This window comes from Muntiacus reevesi, chromosome 7, assembly GCF_963930625.1.
Source record: "Muntiacus reevesi chromosome 7, mMunRee1.1, whole genome shotgun sequence".
Classification (NCBI taxonomy): domain Eukaryota; kingdom Metazoa; phylum Chordata; class Mammalia; order Artiodactyla; family Cervidae; genus Muntiacus; species Muntiacus reevesi.
This window is the reverse complement of record NC_089255.1, coordinates 36,556,545-36,571,227: the sequence shown is the minus strand read 5'-3', so window position 1 is coordinate 36,571,227 and position 14,683 is coordinate 36,556,545. Positions and strand designations below refer to the sequence as shown.

Here is a 14,683-nt window from a genome sequence, read left to right as displayed (position 1 = left end):
CTTGTTAGGGCTGGACCTTTTTTCTGTTTTGCCCACACTCCTGGAATGCAGTTGCTTCCTGGAGCTCATCAAAAAGCCAGGGCTGTTGACCTTGGCCTGTCTACCTTTGGGCCCTGAATGCCTTTCATCTATCTCCCCAGCATTTTAAGATGGCTGAGATTGAGGTTCCCAGCTGCTGCTCTTGGCTAGTCTCTGGGAGTTTTGTCTTACACTTGCACCTAAAGTACCTTTTTAGAGTTTTGGGAAAGTAGGAAACTATGAACAAGATTGGTTTGGGAGTAAGGAAAGCAAGTCTAAAATCTGAAGTAAAGGAATGTTTATCCACATTCAAGATGTGACCATGCTACGCTGACTGACATAAAGGCTCCTATAGTTTAACTTAATGTTATGAGAGAGAAACATGGAACCAGAGGTCAGAATAAGGTCAGAATAACAGAAAGGTGGAAAATGAGAACCTGTTGTCTAAGAAAGTAGTTCTCAAAGAGAATTTTGGAAACAACCATGACAAATAGAGTACCTACAGTTTGAATGACAAAAATCAGACTTCTTGGGTCTTTGGCATGGAAAATGTATTCAAATATGGAAAAAAGGTTTCTCTTTCATGTCATTGACTTAAGGGAAGTAAGAGAGGACATAAAAAGAGAACCAGATTCTAATTATGATCAGGATAGCATGGGTCAAAGATAGAAACGAGTTTATAACATAAAACTGTCCCCACTAGAATGGAGGAAGAAGGTATCATGAATACAAAGAGTGTTGGAATGGGGATGGCAGAGGTTGGGGAGTTAGGGATACAGAGTGGATATGAAAACTTACAGATAGGTGTTAGAATTTAGAGTTTGTATCAAGGTAGTGACTTGGAATAGTTGATGCTGAGTTTTTCCAACTAAGTGGTTTTTACTTCATGTAATGGTGGCTTATTTTTCAGAACAACAAACGTCTTGAAATCTTTGAATGCCATGGCCCTCGGGCTGTCAGCTGTCTTGCCACAGCTCAGGAAGGTGCCCGAAAGTTGCTGGTTGTGGGTTCTTATGACTGTACCATCAGCGTACGCGATGCACGGAATGGATTGCTCCTTAGAACTCTGGAGGGCCACAGCAAAACCATCCTCTGCATGAAGGCAAGTATAGCACAAGAGTTCATTGCCTGGTGCAAACAGAAGAGTTCAAATGAAATTTCCCATGTTTTCTAATGCCTTATTTAGAATACAGGAGGTTACAATCCTTTTCCTTAGGCCTGGAATCACCACAGGGTGTATTGTTTTTTAGCATATTAATTGAGAGACAAATATCTTATTGTCGAGTGTAGATACACTCAAATGCTGTTCTAGGCTACTTCATAATCATTCCAAAGAAGCAACAAACCCAATAATATGTTGTCAGTTCATCAGAGTACTTAGTGGCAGCACATAAATTTCAGTTCAGAAAATTTGTCCGAGAAACTTATTTTATACCTCATTTCATGCTCATCTCAAAATAGGGTGGAAAGTAGAATTTGCCAATGTACATTACAAGTTAAAGGAAACCTCAGAACTTAATACTGAGTCTCATTCACTGAATTTTTTTTCTTTAAGGTGGTGAATGACCTTGTGTTCAGTGGCTCCAGTGATCAGTCGGTCCATGCTCATAACATTCATGTAAGCCTTGTTGGTGTATCTTTAATAAAATGGTGGATAAAGCTTGAAGGGATTCCTTCCACCTCTTGCAATTTAAATTAGGCCTCCTTTCTAGTGAAAGACTTAATCCCTGTGCATAAGCTCTTGGATACTGTTAAGCACTGTAGAAATCAAAATTTTTTGTGGGGGACAGACTCAAAAGTTTACGTCAGGTTTAGTTTGAATGTCTCATTTAAACGTGAGACATACTCAACATCTGAGGCTCTGAGAAAGTAGATATGATATATAGTTTAAGACAGCACAAATAGAAACAGCCGTGAGACTCTGCTTGGGTCATAGAGGCCACTTTTTTTTTTTTTTTTAGTTCTACCAGTTTATTACTACCAACCCATCTCTCTCCACTCTTGTTCTCACATGCTCAGACATGTAACCCCATGGACTGCAGCCCGCCAGGCTCCTCTGTCCATGGACTTTTCCAGGCAAGAATACTGGAGTGGGTTGCCATTTCCTTCTCCATAGAGGCCACTTTTGAAGTTCAGTTCCTAGTCTGAACTTCTGAGGTTATTCAGCCTCAGGAACTTTTTGTCCAGATCCAGTGAAATGGTAAAAGTGAATATACTTCAAACACTAGAAAATATATACACACAGAGCTGTGGCCCTTCTCTCTCTGTAACCCTGGGTTCTCTCCATCAGGATACAGTGCATATAAGTGTTATATAAGTAACAATTGCTTATGAGAATACGTCACTTGTCTTAAATTAATACAGTTACATGTGTGTACAAGTAGTCTCATTACCTCTTTTAGAATTACAGAATTATAAATCTCAGAAGTCAAGACTCTTAGAAATCAGTCTAGTGACTCTTGTCTCTCTTCTGATGCAGACTGGTGAGCTCGTCCGGATCTATAAAGGTCACAATCACGCAGTGACTGTGGTGAATATCCTAGGGAAAGTGATGGTGACTGCTTGCCTGGATAAATTTGTTCGTGTCTATGAGTTACAGGTAGAATTTAGATTCACTATTTTGTTTGAATGATTTGGAGAGATGGTCTGTTTGGATTTGGTGTTTGTTTTTGTTTTTAATATGGAAAGCCTGGGGTGGAACTCAGGAATCTGTGTTCTTCATAAGTGTTGTAGATAATTATGAAGTAGTTTGGTCCTTGGACAGCACTTTCAGAAATACTGCCCTGAGATACCTGGTCAGGTTCACAGGTGTCAAAATTTAATGGTTTCTGGAGGGCAGCTGTAGCCTGTCACATCTGTGTGGTTTTCTGTGTACACGTTCAGGTTTGAGACTTTGACACTGCACAGAAATTGGTGGGGATTTTTTTCCCCCAATTACCAGCTCTTCCCTTGAGGAGGAGGACTTATTAAAAAGATTGCTGTTCAATTATGCTTCTGTTAACAAGTGACTAGTGCTTCAGCTTAATACCTCAGGTACAGTTTTAAACTTGCAAAAGCCTTCCAGGACTATGCTTATTAAACACAAGGTATAAATAACCTTCATTCTCTTTCTTTTTCCCCCCTGCCCTGCTTCCACTTAAGTCGCATGATCGGTTGCAGGTTTATGGAGGACACAAAGACATGATTATGTGTATGACCATCCATAAAAGTATGGTGAGTTTAATTTGCCATGCCACATATTTGCCTTTGAATGTGTTTACTAAAAATTCTGCAGACTCTTAGTAATGTTACTACTTGTTACTTCCAAAAATGACATCTGTTTTTGCTATGCCTCATTATTGAATGTTTTCTATCTCTTGGTATTATAATATTGAGAAGTAACCCAGTAGTGCTCTTGAATATTCCATTTTTATTAAAAACTAAAATAGTTACAATAAAAATATATAATACCACCATTAAATAGAAGGTAAATTTAAGGTGTTTCCAGAAAAACAGGTGAGTCGTGTTTTTTTCAGAGACATTATGATCTGGACAATACATTGGAATAGAGTCAGAAGATTTGGTCAGTGTGGCATACTTATAGCAGACCTGAAAGTAGAAGCTAACTCATGTAGCCCTACTAATCCTTGATTTATTTTATTTTTAAATTTTGAGGTTGAACCAGAATGGATATTTTTCTAACTTTAAGCAATAGAGCCTTTGTCCCAGTGAAATACAGAAGCCTGATATATAATGCCCAGCAGAAGCCAGAGCTACACCAGTTAAAATATAAGCAGTGCCTCTGAGCCCTACCACTTCTGCTGTAAACAACAGTCCAAGGAATGGCTTTCTAAGGAGCATAGCTTCCAAGTATCCAGACTAGAAGATGTATAAGATACTTTCCTATTATGGTACTCTGGAGCTGGTTTGGGTTTATGGTTATATAGTTTCCTGTTGTAGTGCTGCCAGCTTTTGGCTCTTACTTTGAGGATGTTCATAGTATTTTATTATGTGTTGTTTTGGTCTGATAATATAAACATTTTTCTCTAGATTTATACTGGCTGTTATGATGGCAGTATTCAGGCCGTGAGGCTAAATCTGATGCAGAATTACCGCTGTTGGGTAAGGATTGAAACTGTTCTTGTCACCAGACTTAGATGTTGCCCAACCCTAGGCCAATTTATAGATCTTCATTATCATTGGTTTAACATTTTCATATTGAGTCTTCCACCATAGGACAAATAAGCTTATTTTTTAAAAAGTACATAAAATGCTTCTATAATTCTATAGTGAAAGTTCAATCTTAAGGTTAGATACAAACTATGTTTAAGTGTCCATTCAGAGGCTATTTCCTTTGTGTTTTTTATTTTGCTTTATTATTATATTAATACATGCCTACAAAAACATCAATAGTACAGAAGTATGTGAAAGAAAAGTGGAAGTGCTTATTTTCATAACCTGCCTACAATATTTTACCCATTCCTCAGGCATTTACATGTACTAGTAGTTTGTTCATTGGTTTTTGAGAAATAGACAGATAAAAATTTGCACTCTTGAAGTTCTAAACCTCAGTTCACTAGACTAAATTTCATGGTTTTTATTTTAGAGTGGAGGATGGTAATTAAACCTCAAAACTTTCACACTGTTTCTTATAAACCTTAATTTGTTTCATCAGTTCTAATAGTACTGACCAGAGAGAAGTGGCTGGCACTGAATTTTTTTTCCCTAAACCCTAATCCCCTTTTCAGCATTGATGAACTGGATCCTCACATTTTAAAATTCAAGTTTAGATTTGTCTCTGGCCTAATTACTTTTCAACTTTTTATGCATCATTATTTTTGATTTTTAGTGTTCTTAATGAAGAAAGGCAAAATCTAGTAAAACAGTATCCAAAACATACAAATAGACTTAACTTATCTAGAAAAATGAGGAAAATACCTTCTGGTTTTAAAGTTGGGGGTATGAAACAGTGTTTATAGAAGGAATATTCAAAACGGCATTATTTTTTAGAAATGAACATGTTAGAATCATTTCTTAAAAGCCTGTGAGGAAAAAAAGAGTCTTTATGCTTTCTGACTAACAATTGAAATATAGCCACATTTATAATACAGTAAAAAAAAAAAAAAAGAATCACAAGACTGTGATTCAAGTGATAAAAATTGTGAGTAAAGATAGGCTTCCTTCACAGTTTTCTGCCAGTATTTCCACAAATGTAGTTTTCTTTATCAAACATTTGTGTTTTCAAGTGTACAAGCCAACAATTCTTAGAATTGTTAAAAATAACTCGAGTATTACAGGAAAGCTCTTTGTCTTTTTAAATAAATGGGCTGAGAAACTCTTTTTATGATGGCAAGATAAAGAATTGTTGTGGTTTACCACACTGTGACAACCTGGAGGGCTGGGATGGAGTAGGAGGTGGGAGGGAGGTCCAGGAGGGGTATACCTGTGGCTAATTCATATTGATGTATGGCAGAAACCAACACAATATTGTAAGGCAATTATCCTTCAATTAAAAATAAATCTTTTAAAGAAGAATAAGTATAGTTTAAATTGAATTTTATTTAATCTGCCTGTCAGTATTTGCTAACAGCTTCATTATTTAAAGATGTAATGGCTACATTAGTGCTTTGCCTTCTGAAAATACTGAACTATCAAAAGACTTCTCAGTCTTTTCAAAGTTTCTGAATAAATTCATGATTAATTTGGTTGCCTCTGGCTTTGTTGAATTTGCCAGCCAAGAATAAAGAATAGGGGCATACTCATAGGATACAATGAGGAGTATTCTCATTGCATGTTTCCCGTACTCTTTATAACTTACCCTTTCCAATCTCTCTCTCTCTAGTGGCATGGCTGCTCTCTGATATTTGGTGTTGTAGATCATTTAAAACAACATTTGCTGACTGACCATACAAATCCAAACTTTCAAACTCTGAAATGTCGCTGGAAGAACTGTGATGCTTTTTTTACTGCTAAGAAAGGATCCAAACAGGTATATCAGTGGGATTGAGGTCAACCCGGGGTCATTTGACTGCTCAGAGCAGGGTTCAGTAAACCTTTTCTGCCTTATTAGAATGTTCAGACTTGCAGTAAACAGGGAGAGTGTAAGGATTTTTCTTTTTATTATTAATATTATTCACAGATTTGAGAGATACCTTAGTGAGATTTCAAGTGAAGAATTAGGTAGTTTCTGAGAAAGTGCCTACAGAGAATGTTTTCACTTGTTCCAATCCAGTAACTGAACCTAGAGGTTTATTACAGCATTCTTGTGTTTAGAACTCAAGTGCACATTTCCATGTGAATTAAGAGTGATGGGTCCTAACTGCCTTTCATGGATCACAGATCTAGACCTGGGAAGCTCTCCGTGGCTTTGACTTTCTTTTGACCTACTACCAACCTTTCTCTCATGGGTCCTTTTCCCTTTATTTCTAGGATGCTGCAGGACATATTGAACACCATGCTGAGGATGACAGCAAAATTGATTCATGAAGTTTTTTGCCTCCCATGTTGGGAAGTCTTTAGTTGAACTAATCTCACATTGGCCCCTTACACAGGCCAATGTCCTCCTTTCCCCAGTGAATCAGGGAAGGAGAAAGTGGTTACTAGCCAGGCTTACTACTAGCATAAGTCTGGGCAGCTCTATGGGATGATAGGTTATACTTCTAAGTTTTTGCTGGAGGTTTGTGAGATTTAAACAGATTTTTAAGGAACCATACTCTTCTGGGACAGCATGGCATATAGTAAATTATGCTACTGGTGTTCTCCAGATGTTTATTAAAGACACAAATGTTAATTGGTTACCCAGTTTGACCCTAATCACACATGTATTTTATTGATTTCAGTTTGTAATTTTTAGTTTCTATTCTTAATGATGGTTTAAACCAATAGTCACGCATTTAAGTACAAATTTGTTCAAATGCTAGGTTTTTAGAATCAGTCTTAATTTCTCCGTAATTATTGCAATCAGTTAATTCTGACCACTGGGTATTTTAATTGGAAGCAACTATTTTCCTTTCTTAACAATTATGTACAATGTGTTTCAATATTCTCTTCTTAGATGGACAGAGCTGGCTTTAAATGCTAAAGGGACACACAAGAGATTTTTAACAGCTGGAGTAGCTGCTCTGCTGATTTTATTTTAGGAGCTCAGACAGCAGATCACATAATGACAAGTCCTTGCAGACAATAATTCCTATTGAACCTCCACAGATTTTGATAAAGTCCTTGGTTCAAGGCAATGCACAGACCTGCCATCTACTTGGAGATCTCACTGTTAGACCTGGGTACTCCCTGCAGGTATTGGCAGGGTGTTTGAACTGGAGGTGTAGCCTCTGTCTTTCCAGGTTCTGACTCTCCAAGTGGGCAGTGGGTTTGAAACCTTTTAGTTTGGTTCATTGCCAACCCCTCTCCCATTCTCTGGTTGTGCCTAGACTGACAGCAGCCATCATATAGTTCCTCTGGGCTCATGAGGTACTCTCCACCCACCCACAGTACACAAATGGGGGGATCAGGATAAAGCATCTGAATATAGTTTTTAAGGCCTCAAGCAGACTTGGTAAAGACCAGTGTATTGCCTTCACCTCCCCCACTAAGTTGAGAAGGAAGGGTGGAGTGGGATGAAGGGGAAAGACCCTCCCTATCCTTCAAGAGCAGCCAAATGAACAAAGCCTGCTTGACACTGCTTTGTTTTTGAATTCTCTCTGACTCTTAAGCGAAGCCATAGAGGTGTTACTTTCTAGCCTTTTGTTTCTGTGATCGTCAAACTCTTAAAGATTCTACAGAGAGAGGGAGGAGAGGAGAGAAGAGCCGAGTGCCACATACCGAGCTCCGGATGTGATGCCCACTCTTTCCTAGAGGAGAGCAGCCAGGTTTATCTCCACCTACCTTAGTGTACACACTTCTTCTCCCATGTCTTCACTCAGGCTCTCGGGCAGGGGAACTTCACCTGGAGTTCATGGATAGGTTTCATGAGGGTATCCAAAACCCCTGGAATTGAGTGTAAGATTGACTAGCTGTTCTTTTTTTCCAGGAAAGCCTCTGGTGGTTCCTACTGGATCCAGTAAATAAATAAATAAATTGAGAACTAATCTGGGAAAAAAAAAAAAGAACTAATCTGGGAGATACATCTAGATAATGAATGGCCCCATGAATTATTTACTTCTGTCCTTATGAACAGCAGGACTCTTGTGTTGACCGCATTACTGAGATTTGCATGATATTTGAGAGTAGAGAAGATCTTTTTGCATAAAGTTTATGAGTGCTGTTTCTGTCTGAGAACAAGCATTCCCTTCTCTTACCTGATGTCCTGTACATGTGACCAGAGAAGCCAAGCTGTTCTGTGGGTTTGGGAATGATGACTCCTAGGAAAGTACATTTGGATTTATCGCTAAACCTGGCATTTCCTTTGGACTATAGTGAACCCACATTCCCACATTGGCTGAGCAGTGTGCTGAGAAAGTCTTGCATACTCTGTTGCATAGGTGCCCTTCTGTTCTGCCTGAGGACATGTCTGAAAAGATGAAAGTGGTGGAGCCTTTGTACAGCAGGAAGGGGATATGTGAGGTGTTGGGCAGTCTTGGGGAACTGTTGTAGGTAAGAACAGATTGAAAGAATCAGTAAAAACTGATTTGAGCTTAACTTTGATAGAATCATGCACAGTCTATCTGCCTTTATGTGCAGTTATGGATGTTTCTTGTACGTGTGTATGTCTGTGGGCACCTGTACTTAATAAACTTCTCCCCATTTCACAGGAATTTTCTTTGAAGCTGTAGCAATAATGTCTTTGTTTCAAGAATGTGTAAAACTCACTTAACACCAGGTTAGGTTAGTGTATTGCCCTAAATGCACTGTTGTAGCCATCTGTTTAGAAATAAAGGCACCATAAGCATCTTGGCTGCTTATGGTTGTGTGTTATTACTTTTAAGTGTCTTCAAAGTTATGCAGAAGTCTATTTTTTAAGTCTTCTTTAATGTCTCGGCTGATTCTGGCCTTCTCTTCCCTCTCAGATTAGAGCAGTGGTTCAGGGGTTTGTGTTGGCGCTGATATTTCATAGTTGGTGGAGGAAGGAAATTGTTACATGACGTGACAAAACACAACTCATTTCTTCTAAGGAATCGAATGTTATTTTTAATTACTTGTGTTTACTTCTGACAACAGAAGCCAAGAAAACCATAGCATAAATCCTTTTCTGTGTATATGCTAGCATTTTAATGGCAGTTTGTTCTGATGAAATATCAATGACTTCAAGTTTTATCATGAAGTTTTTAATCAGGTTCAAAATTTTGGCATGCTACTCGACTCAGTATAAAGCAGTTAAACACAATACAAACAAAGGGTTATCCTGACCTGATGTTACTTGAATTTGAGAGAACGTCATTGTTACTGCACTCCTTCTTTTGTGGAGAATTTGTTTTTCTGCCTCAGAAGTTGAGTGTTTAGCTCCTGACCTACCTATAATTTGTAGGCAACGTTATTGCTATTTAAGTGATTATTTGCCTAACAAAGGGTTTTTTGTTTTTCTCTTTTTAGTAGATGATACAGTGGACAACTTTAGTGACTAGGAATGTGGGTGATTTGGTGGGAGTAGGTGTACAACACTTAGCAGAATGGTAATGGTATATTTTATGGAAGAGTTCCATTTGAGGGGCAATCAAACTATATTGTGAAGTGGGATTTAAATAGCACATCCCCTCTGGTTTGCAGTTTATATATGCTGACTTATAAATTTTGTACCTGTTACCTAAAGGAGAGCTCCTAAAAACTGTTAAGACCATGCCTGCCACATTGTTAACAACAGTGATTTTATCCCAGCTGCAAATCCTCAGGATCCTGAGGATTTCAGAGATGCTGTCTGATTGATGGTCAGAAACAAGCTATGGTGTAGGTGGTTTGGGTTATACTGAGTTCATCAGTGATTGTGAGATCTTGATTAAACCAAACCTACTGCTAATCAGACAGTAACTGCTAACCTCACTTCCAACCCCCAGCTCTGTGGCCTTGCCAGGTCGCATGGTGACTCACATTTCCCAGATTTCCTCTGAATTCACAGCAGTAGCCCAGTTGAATTGGGGGAGAAGGAAGCAAGGAGGAAAGGCTATTGAGGATCTTTTCTCCTGCTTCAGAGAAGTGCATGCCCTCGAGCTGCGCCAGTGCCCTTAGTGTCTTGATTTTTTTTTTTTAATTGAATATGGGTTAGAAGACTGAAATCATATGACATTTGACTGCAAAATGTTTATAAGCAAATAGCTTAGCCTTCTTAACATTTTGGTATAAAGCTGTGAACTTCCTAACTTTGTAAAGCAACATATAAAGCAAATATAAGAGGAAAATAAAGTACTTTTACTAATTGTTTATTTTTGTTACCTTATCTACATATTCACGGCCAACCCTTTTCCATGTTGATATAGAGATCAAGAAGGAAATTGGGTGGAAATGCATGATGGTTATAGATCATGGTCCAGATAAGCACAGCAAACACCTTCATTTAAGGGTTTGTCTAAGGTCATACAGTAGGTCAGTGTTAGTAGAGGAGCTCTGCGCCCTTACAGTCAGCTAACTTGCGCTTCCAGTTAATAGTGACCCATTTTGTCTTGATCTAGACACCAACAGCTATTCCCCTTCCTTTCCTGGTGTATCTTGGAAAGTATTTGAGTGATTCCTGTGCTCAAGAAATAGCAAAAAGGCATGATTAAAGTGGGGTTTGGGATTTGTGTGTGTGTGTGTGTATTTTCCATTGCTGTATTCTGAAATTAGAGCTCTATACCTGATGGGTGAGATTGGAGCTACTCGGTGTTGCTGTAGCTCTCAATGTGAGAAAACAAAACACAATCAAACCAGCAAAACATATGCCTTTATTTAGATGAACTTTTTTCAGAATGCAACCTAACTTAATGAGTCAGATAACCCAAAGTGTCCAAACCTCTTTTCACTGAACTAGTTTACTCCAGAGCAGGCCCATCCTGAAACAATCAGGCAGAACCAAGTGCTCATTGGGCTGCTGTCCCATTGGTGGGAGAACATAGAGATGATAGGGCGGATGCGGGGTGGGCGTGGGGGTTCTACCACCAGGAAGTACTGAGTGCCATTGGCAAATGCTTCTGCAAACAGCTGCAAGCATCTAAGGAGAGTACTTGTCGTCAGAGCTGAGGCCATCAGACTCCAAGCAAAGCTCTCACTGGCCTGTGGCTAGCCGAAGCAGACAGAGGCACTTGGCTCCATGTGGCACAGGGACAACACAGCTCTCCCTTCCCCATTCCTTAACTGAAGGGTCAACAAATGGACAGATGCCCTAAGGCTGGGAGGGAAGTGAGTAGAGGAGGAACTAGACTGATGAGGTGCCTGGAGGCTTCCTGGGGGTACAGCAACAGTGTCCTTTGAGGTAAGTGACTTTAGCTCTGTTGGGTGAAGTTGAAATCCTGAGTGATCCTCCATGCCTTAGATGCAACCAGCTTGGTTCAGGCATACATGGTGAGCTGCAACCACTGCAAGAGGAAGTCCCAAGATCAGAATGCACATAAAACAAGAGAGCCAAGCCCTAGAGATTTAAAGAGTAGAAGAAAAGGCCAGTCCCTGCATGCCAGACACTGGGAAGATTTCCTGAGACGCATCCTTCCCACAGATCTCCTCTAGATAGTACAGATTTTCCAGCATAAAGCCATAACTGAGGCTTCCTTAGAGCCTTCCCCTAGTATGCATTCCCCATGACCACATCCTGCTGAGCTCAGAGCTTCCCTTTATGTTCCTTTCCCATCCCATCCCATCCCTCCACCTCAAATTTTAAAGTGCAGGGGGAGTGTACTGTTTCTGTTAGACTTTACCTCGAGAACGTTGAGTTTGATGATACCGTCCCCATCCTTGTCAAATGCATTGAAAGCTCCTGCTCGGAAGAATGCACAGACCAGAGGCCAGTTACAGGCACTCCACCCCCACCCCCAACCACTTTGTCTTTTCTTAAGAGGACCATGTGCCCGATGCTGCCCTTCAGCACCAAAATAGGCCAAAGTATCACCAATAACTGTCCCTTGCCATCCCATTCTGAGCCTAAAGAGGGCCTCTACCTTTGTTCAGCCTGAACAGTAGATTGGGATTTGTCCAGGGTCATATAGTAAGGTCAGTTAGTGGAGATTCCCTCCACCACAGGAGGGGGAGCAGGGAGGCACAAGAGAGCAGAAGGCTAGCTGTCCACTTACGGAACATGCCCTCCAGCCTGACAAAGCAGCAGATGAAACTATCGAAGTCGATGTTCATGTGCCTGTCTGCATAGCGCATGGTAATGATATCGTAGAGCTGGTTGTTGAGGTGGAAGCCTGTGGGGGAGAGCACGGGAGAGGAGGAGATAGGGGTGAGTCCTCAGGCCTGCTTGCTTTCCCCTTAGAACCTCCTGGTCATGCTATGGCCTAGGAGAGGAGAACAAGAAGCCCTTTCTCATCCCTTTCTCTGGTAGGGCCCCAGTGGCCCAGTCCTCCCCTCTCATCCCGCTCCTACCACCTCCCATCCGCATCCTGGCCACTCCATTTCTTCCCCATACCTGCATCATTGACTGCATTGCGCATCTCGTAGCTGTTGATGGTGCCAGATTGGTCTGTGTCATAGTGTTTGAAAATTTTCTGGCAATAGAAAATTTGAAGACAGAGGTCACACACTCAACCTCTGAATCAGTCCCTTCCTCACTCCCACCCTCTTTCTCTCATCCCACCTGCCACGTCTTAATCTTCTTCCAGAGGTGATGAAACTCTTGCAGGTTCAGTCTCCCAGAGCCATCTGTCTGGAGGAAGGAGGTCAGGGCTACAGGGCACATAGCAAAGTCCTGTATTGGGAGCAGACCTTCTAGGGGGCTGTGCAAGGGAGGTCCTCTATAGGAGAGCTTTGCCCAGGATATCCACCCTTATCCTGACCTAGTGTTTAACACCCCCCTCCATGCTTCCCTAGTCAGAATCAGTGCCTGCTCTAGAACCCAGGAAACGTTTCTCCAAGGACCACTGTTTTTGGGTAGGGCCTCAGAATCTCAGACCTGAGGTTGAGAGCAGGGGCCAGTGTTCTCCCAACTGTGCTTTCTCCAACAGCTCCTTAAAGACCAGCAGCCAGGAAGTTTAGCGCAGGGCCTCCTTAAATCTTTGCTTGAGCATGAATTTGGGCCCCTCTGCTTGACTGGGCCCCCCTCACTGTTGCCCTAGTCCCAGGAGACTACACAGGGGCTGCCGACAGGGCTGGGAAAGGGTGGCAGGAAGGATACATCCATGAGAGCGATCATGCTACGGCAGGACTCCAGCGTGAAGCCTTGTGTCTTCAGGTCCTTATCTGAGAGGTATGGAGAAGAATGAGGCGCTGTCTTCAGATATCTGGACACACACCACCCCCACTGCCCACCTGCCCCTGCAGAATTAAGCTGCTCACGTTTGTTCACAACTCTGTTAAGGACGTTCTTGAGCTCATCTGCACAGATCTCCATGTCCTGAGGAGGAAAGGGGAAGAAAGTCATGGTTCAAGAGTGCAGCAGCTGATGGAGCATAGTCTTTGCAAATCAAATCCCGGCCGTCCATGCTTGTATAGTCCATGACAGGGCTGTTCTGTCATGGGGAAGCTGGGGCTTTTCTGATGAACTGTACCTTCAGCTGTCTAGAAAGCAGTGGGCAGCTCAGAGCCACCCAGTGGGTGTGTTGGTCTAGAACTCAAAGGACTTCACTTGTGGATTTCTGTGCTACACTCATATACCCCGTTTCCACCAAAAACCAAAATGACCTCCACTGAATGATCATGAAATAACTGGCAAATTGAGCAATTCATCAAGGAGAGGATGTCCGAGTGAGTCAGAGTTGGAGGTACTCACGTCGCCTGCTATCTGCCTGAAAATATTCCGGAATTGCTGCTGTTCCTCACTTTCCTGGTCAGTGTTGCTGGGCTCTGGCTGTGGAGGCACAAAGGAAAACTGCTTGGCGGGGACCAGGGAGATGGACAAACCTGAGAGAAAATTTCCTTCTGGGCTGAAGGAGCCAGGGTGACTAAACCAGCCGTAGGTGGCAGCAGGAACTGGGTACAGAGTTGATGCTCTTATTTCTTGGTTGAACCTACTGATCTGGAGTGAGAATCATCTAGGTCCCAATGACCCTTCATTCTGTACCTCCCCAGCCTCGCCGGAGGAGATATATCAGCTGTGCAGACATGTAGACAGCCCCCTTGGTCCTCTTCCCCCATCCCCACCAGCTAGAGCCCTCTCCTCCTTTTACATCCTGACCGTCCCAACCAAACCAGCCCCAGCAGGACAAAGCGGACCAGGCCAATCTGATATGTCCAGCCGTTTCTGCCATCAAGGCCAAATCCTCAGAGGACCCTCCTCCCCTCCCCACGCCGCTGCATGGGCACCACAGGATGAGATGTCCCTGGGTTTATCTGGAATCTGGCCTGTCAGTCTCACCTCCTATATGCTTTATATGACCCCCTGTCCTCACTCCAATCTAACACTGTCCCCTGAGCTCTGGAGGACTCTGCTTCCGGTGTCACCCCCCTTCCCACTACTGTTCTTTATCTTCCCCGTTGTTAATGACACCAGGAAACAAGCTGTTCTGTCTCAAGCTGTGTCTGTCACAGGCTTTGCATCCCTCTTCTCTCATCATCCTGGCTAGATGGGCTTCAGCAGGGAAGCTCAGCCTGTCCTTCCCAGGACCAGCTTGGCGTGGCAGCCAATCCCAAGACA

The 14,683-nt window shown here is 41.9% G+C and overlaps 2 protein-coding genes across 5 annotated transcripts in view; one reads left to right on the top strand and one right to left on the bottom strand.

Annotated features, from left to right (window-relative positions):
* The window catches only part of ZNF106 (zinc finger protein 106), a 55,672-nt gene extending 45,328 nt beyond the window's left edge, over window positions 1-10,344 (top strand). For both annotated transcript variants that reach the window (XM_065941744.1, XM_065941743.1), the window contains 7 exons: window positions 929-1,120; window positions 1,574-1,636; window positions 2,498-2,617; window positions 3,160-3,231; window positions 4,048-4,119; window positions 5,840-5,986; window positions 6,427-10,344. In XM_065941744.1, the coding sequence (XP_065797816.1) occupies window positions 929-1,120; window positions 1,574-1,636; window positions 2,498-2,617; window positions 3,160-3,231; window positions 4,048-4,119; window positions 5,840-5,986; window positions 6,427-6,483 (723 nt within the window). In that variant the 3' untranslated portion in view covers window positions 6,484-10,344. The remainder of the gene's footprint in view (window positions 1-928; window positions 1,121-1,573; window positions 1,637-2,497; window positions 2,618-3,159; window positions 3,232-4,047; window positions 4,120-5,839; window positions 5,987-6,426) is intronic.
* Window positions 10,345-10,824: 480 nt separating this feature from the next.
* Window positions 10,825-14,683, bottom strand: part of CAPN3 (calpain 3) — a 49,392-nt gene continuing 45,533 nt past the window's right edge. For 2 of the 3 annotated variants that reach the window (XM_065940629.1, XM_065940630.1), the window contains 8 exons: window positions 13,820-13,897; window positions 13,387-13,444; window positions 13,226-13,290; window positions 12,689-12,757; window positions 12,521-12,599; window positions 12,183-12,299; window positions 11,811-11,869; window positions 10,825-11,474 (listed from right to left, as the gene is read on the bottom strand). In XM_065940629.1, the coding sequence (XP_065796701.1) occupies window positions 11,448-11,474; window positions 11,811-11,869; window positions 12,183-12,299; window positions 12,521-12,599; window positions 12,689-12,757; window positions 13,226-13,290; window positions 13,387-13,444; window positions 13,820-13,897 (552 nt within the window). In that variant the 3' untranslated portion in view covers window positions 10,825-11,447. Of the gene's footprint in view, window positions 11,475-11,810; window positions 11,870-12,182; window positions 12,300-12,520; window positions 12,600-12,688; window positions 12,758-13,219; window positions 13,291-13,386; window positions 13,445-13,819; window positions 13,898-14,683 lie in introns of those variants that run through there. The other variant, XR_010663908.1, reaches the window with a different exon arrangement.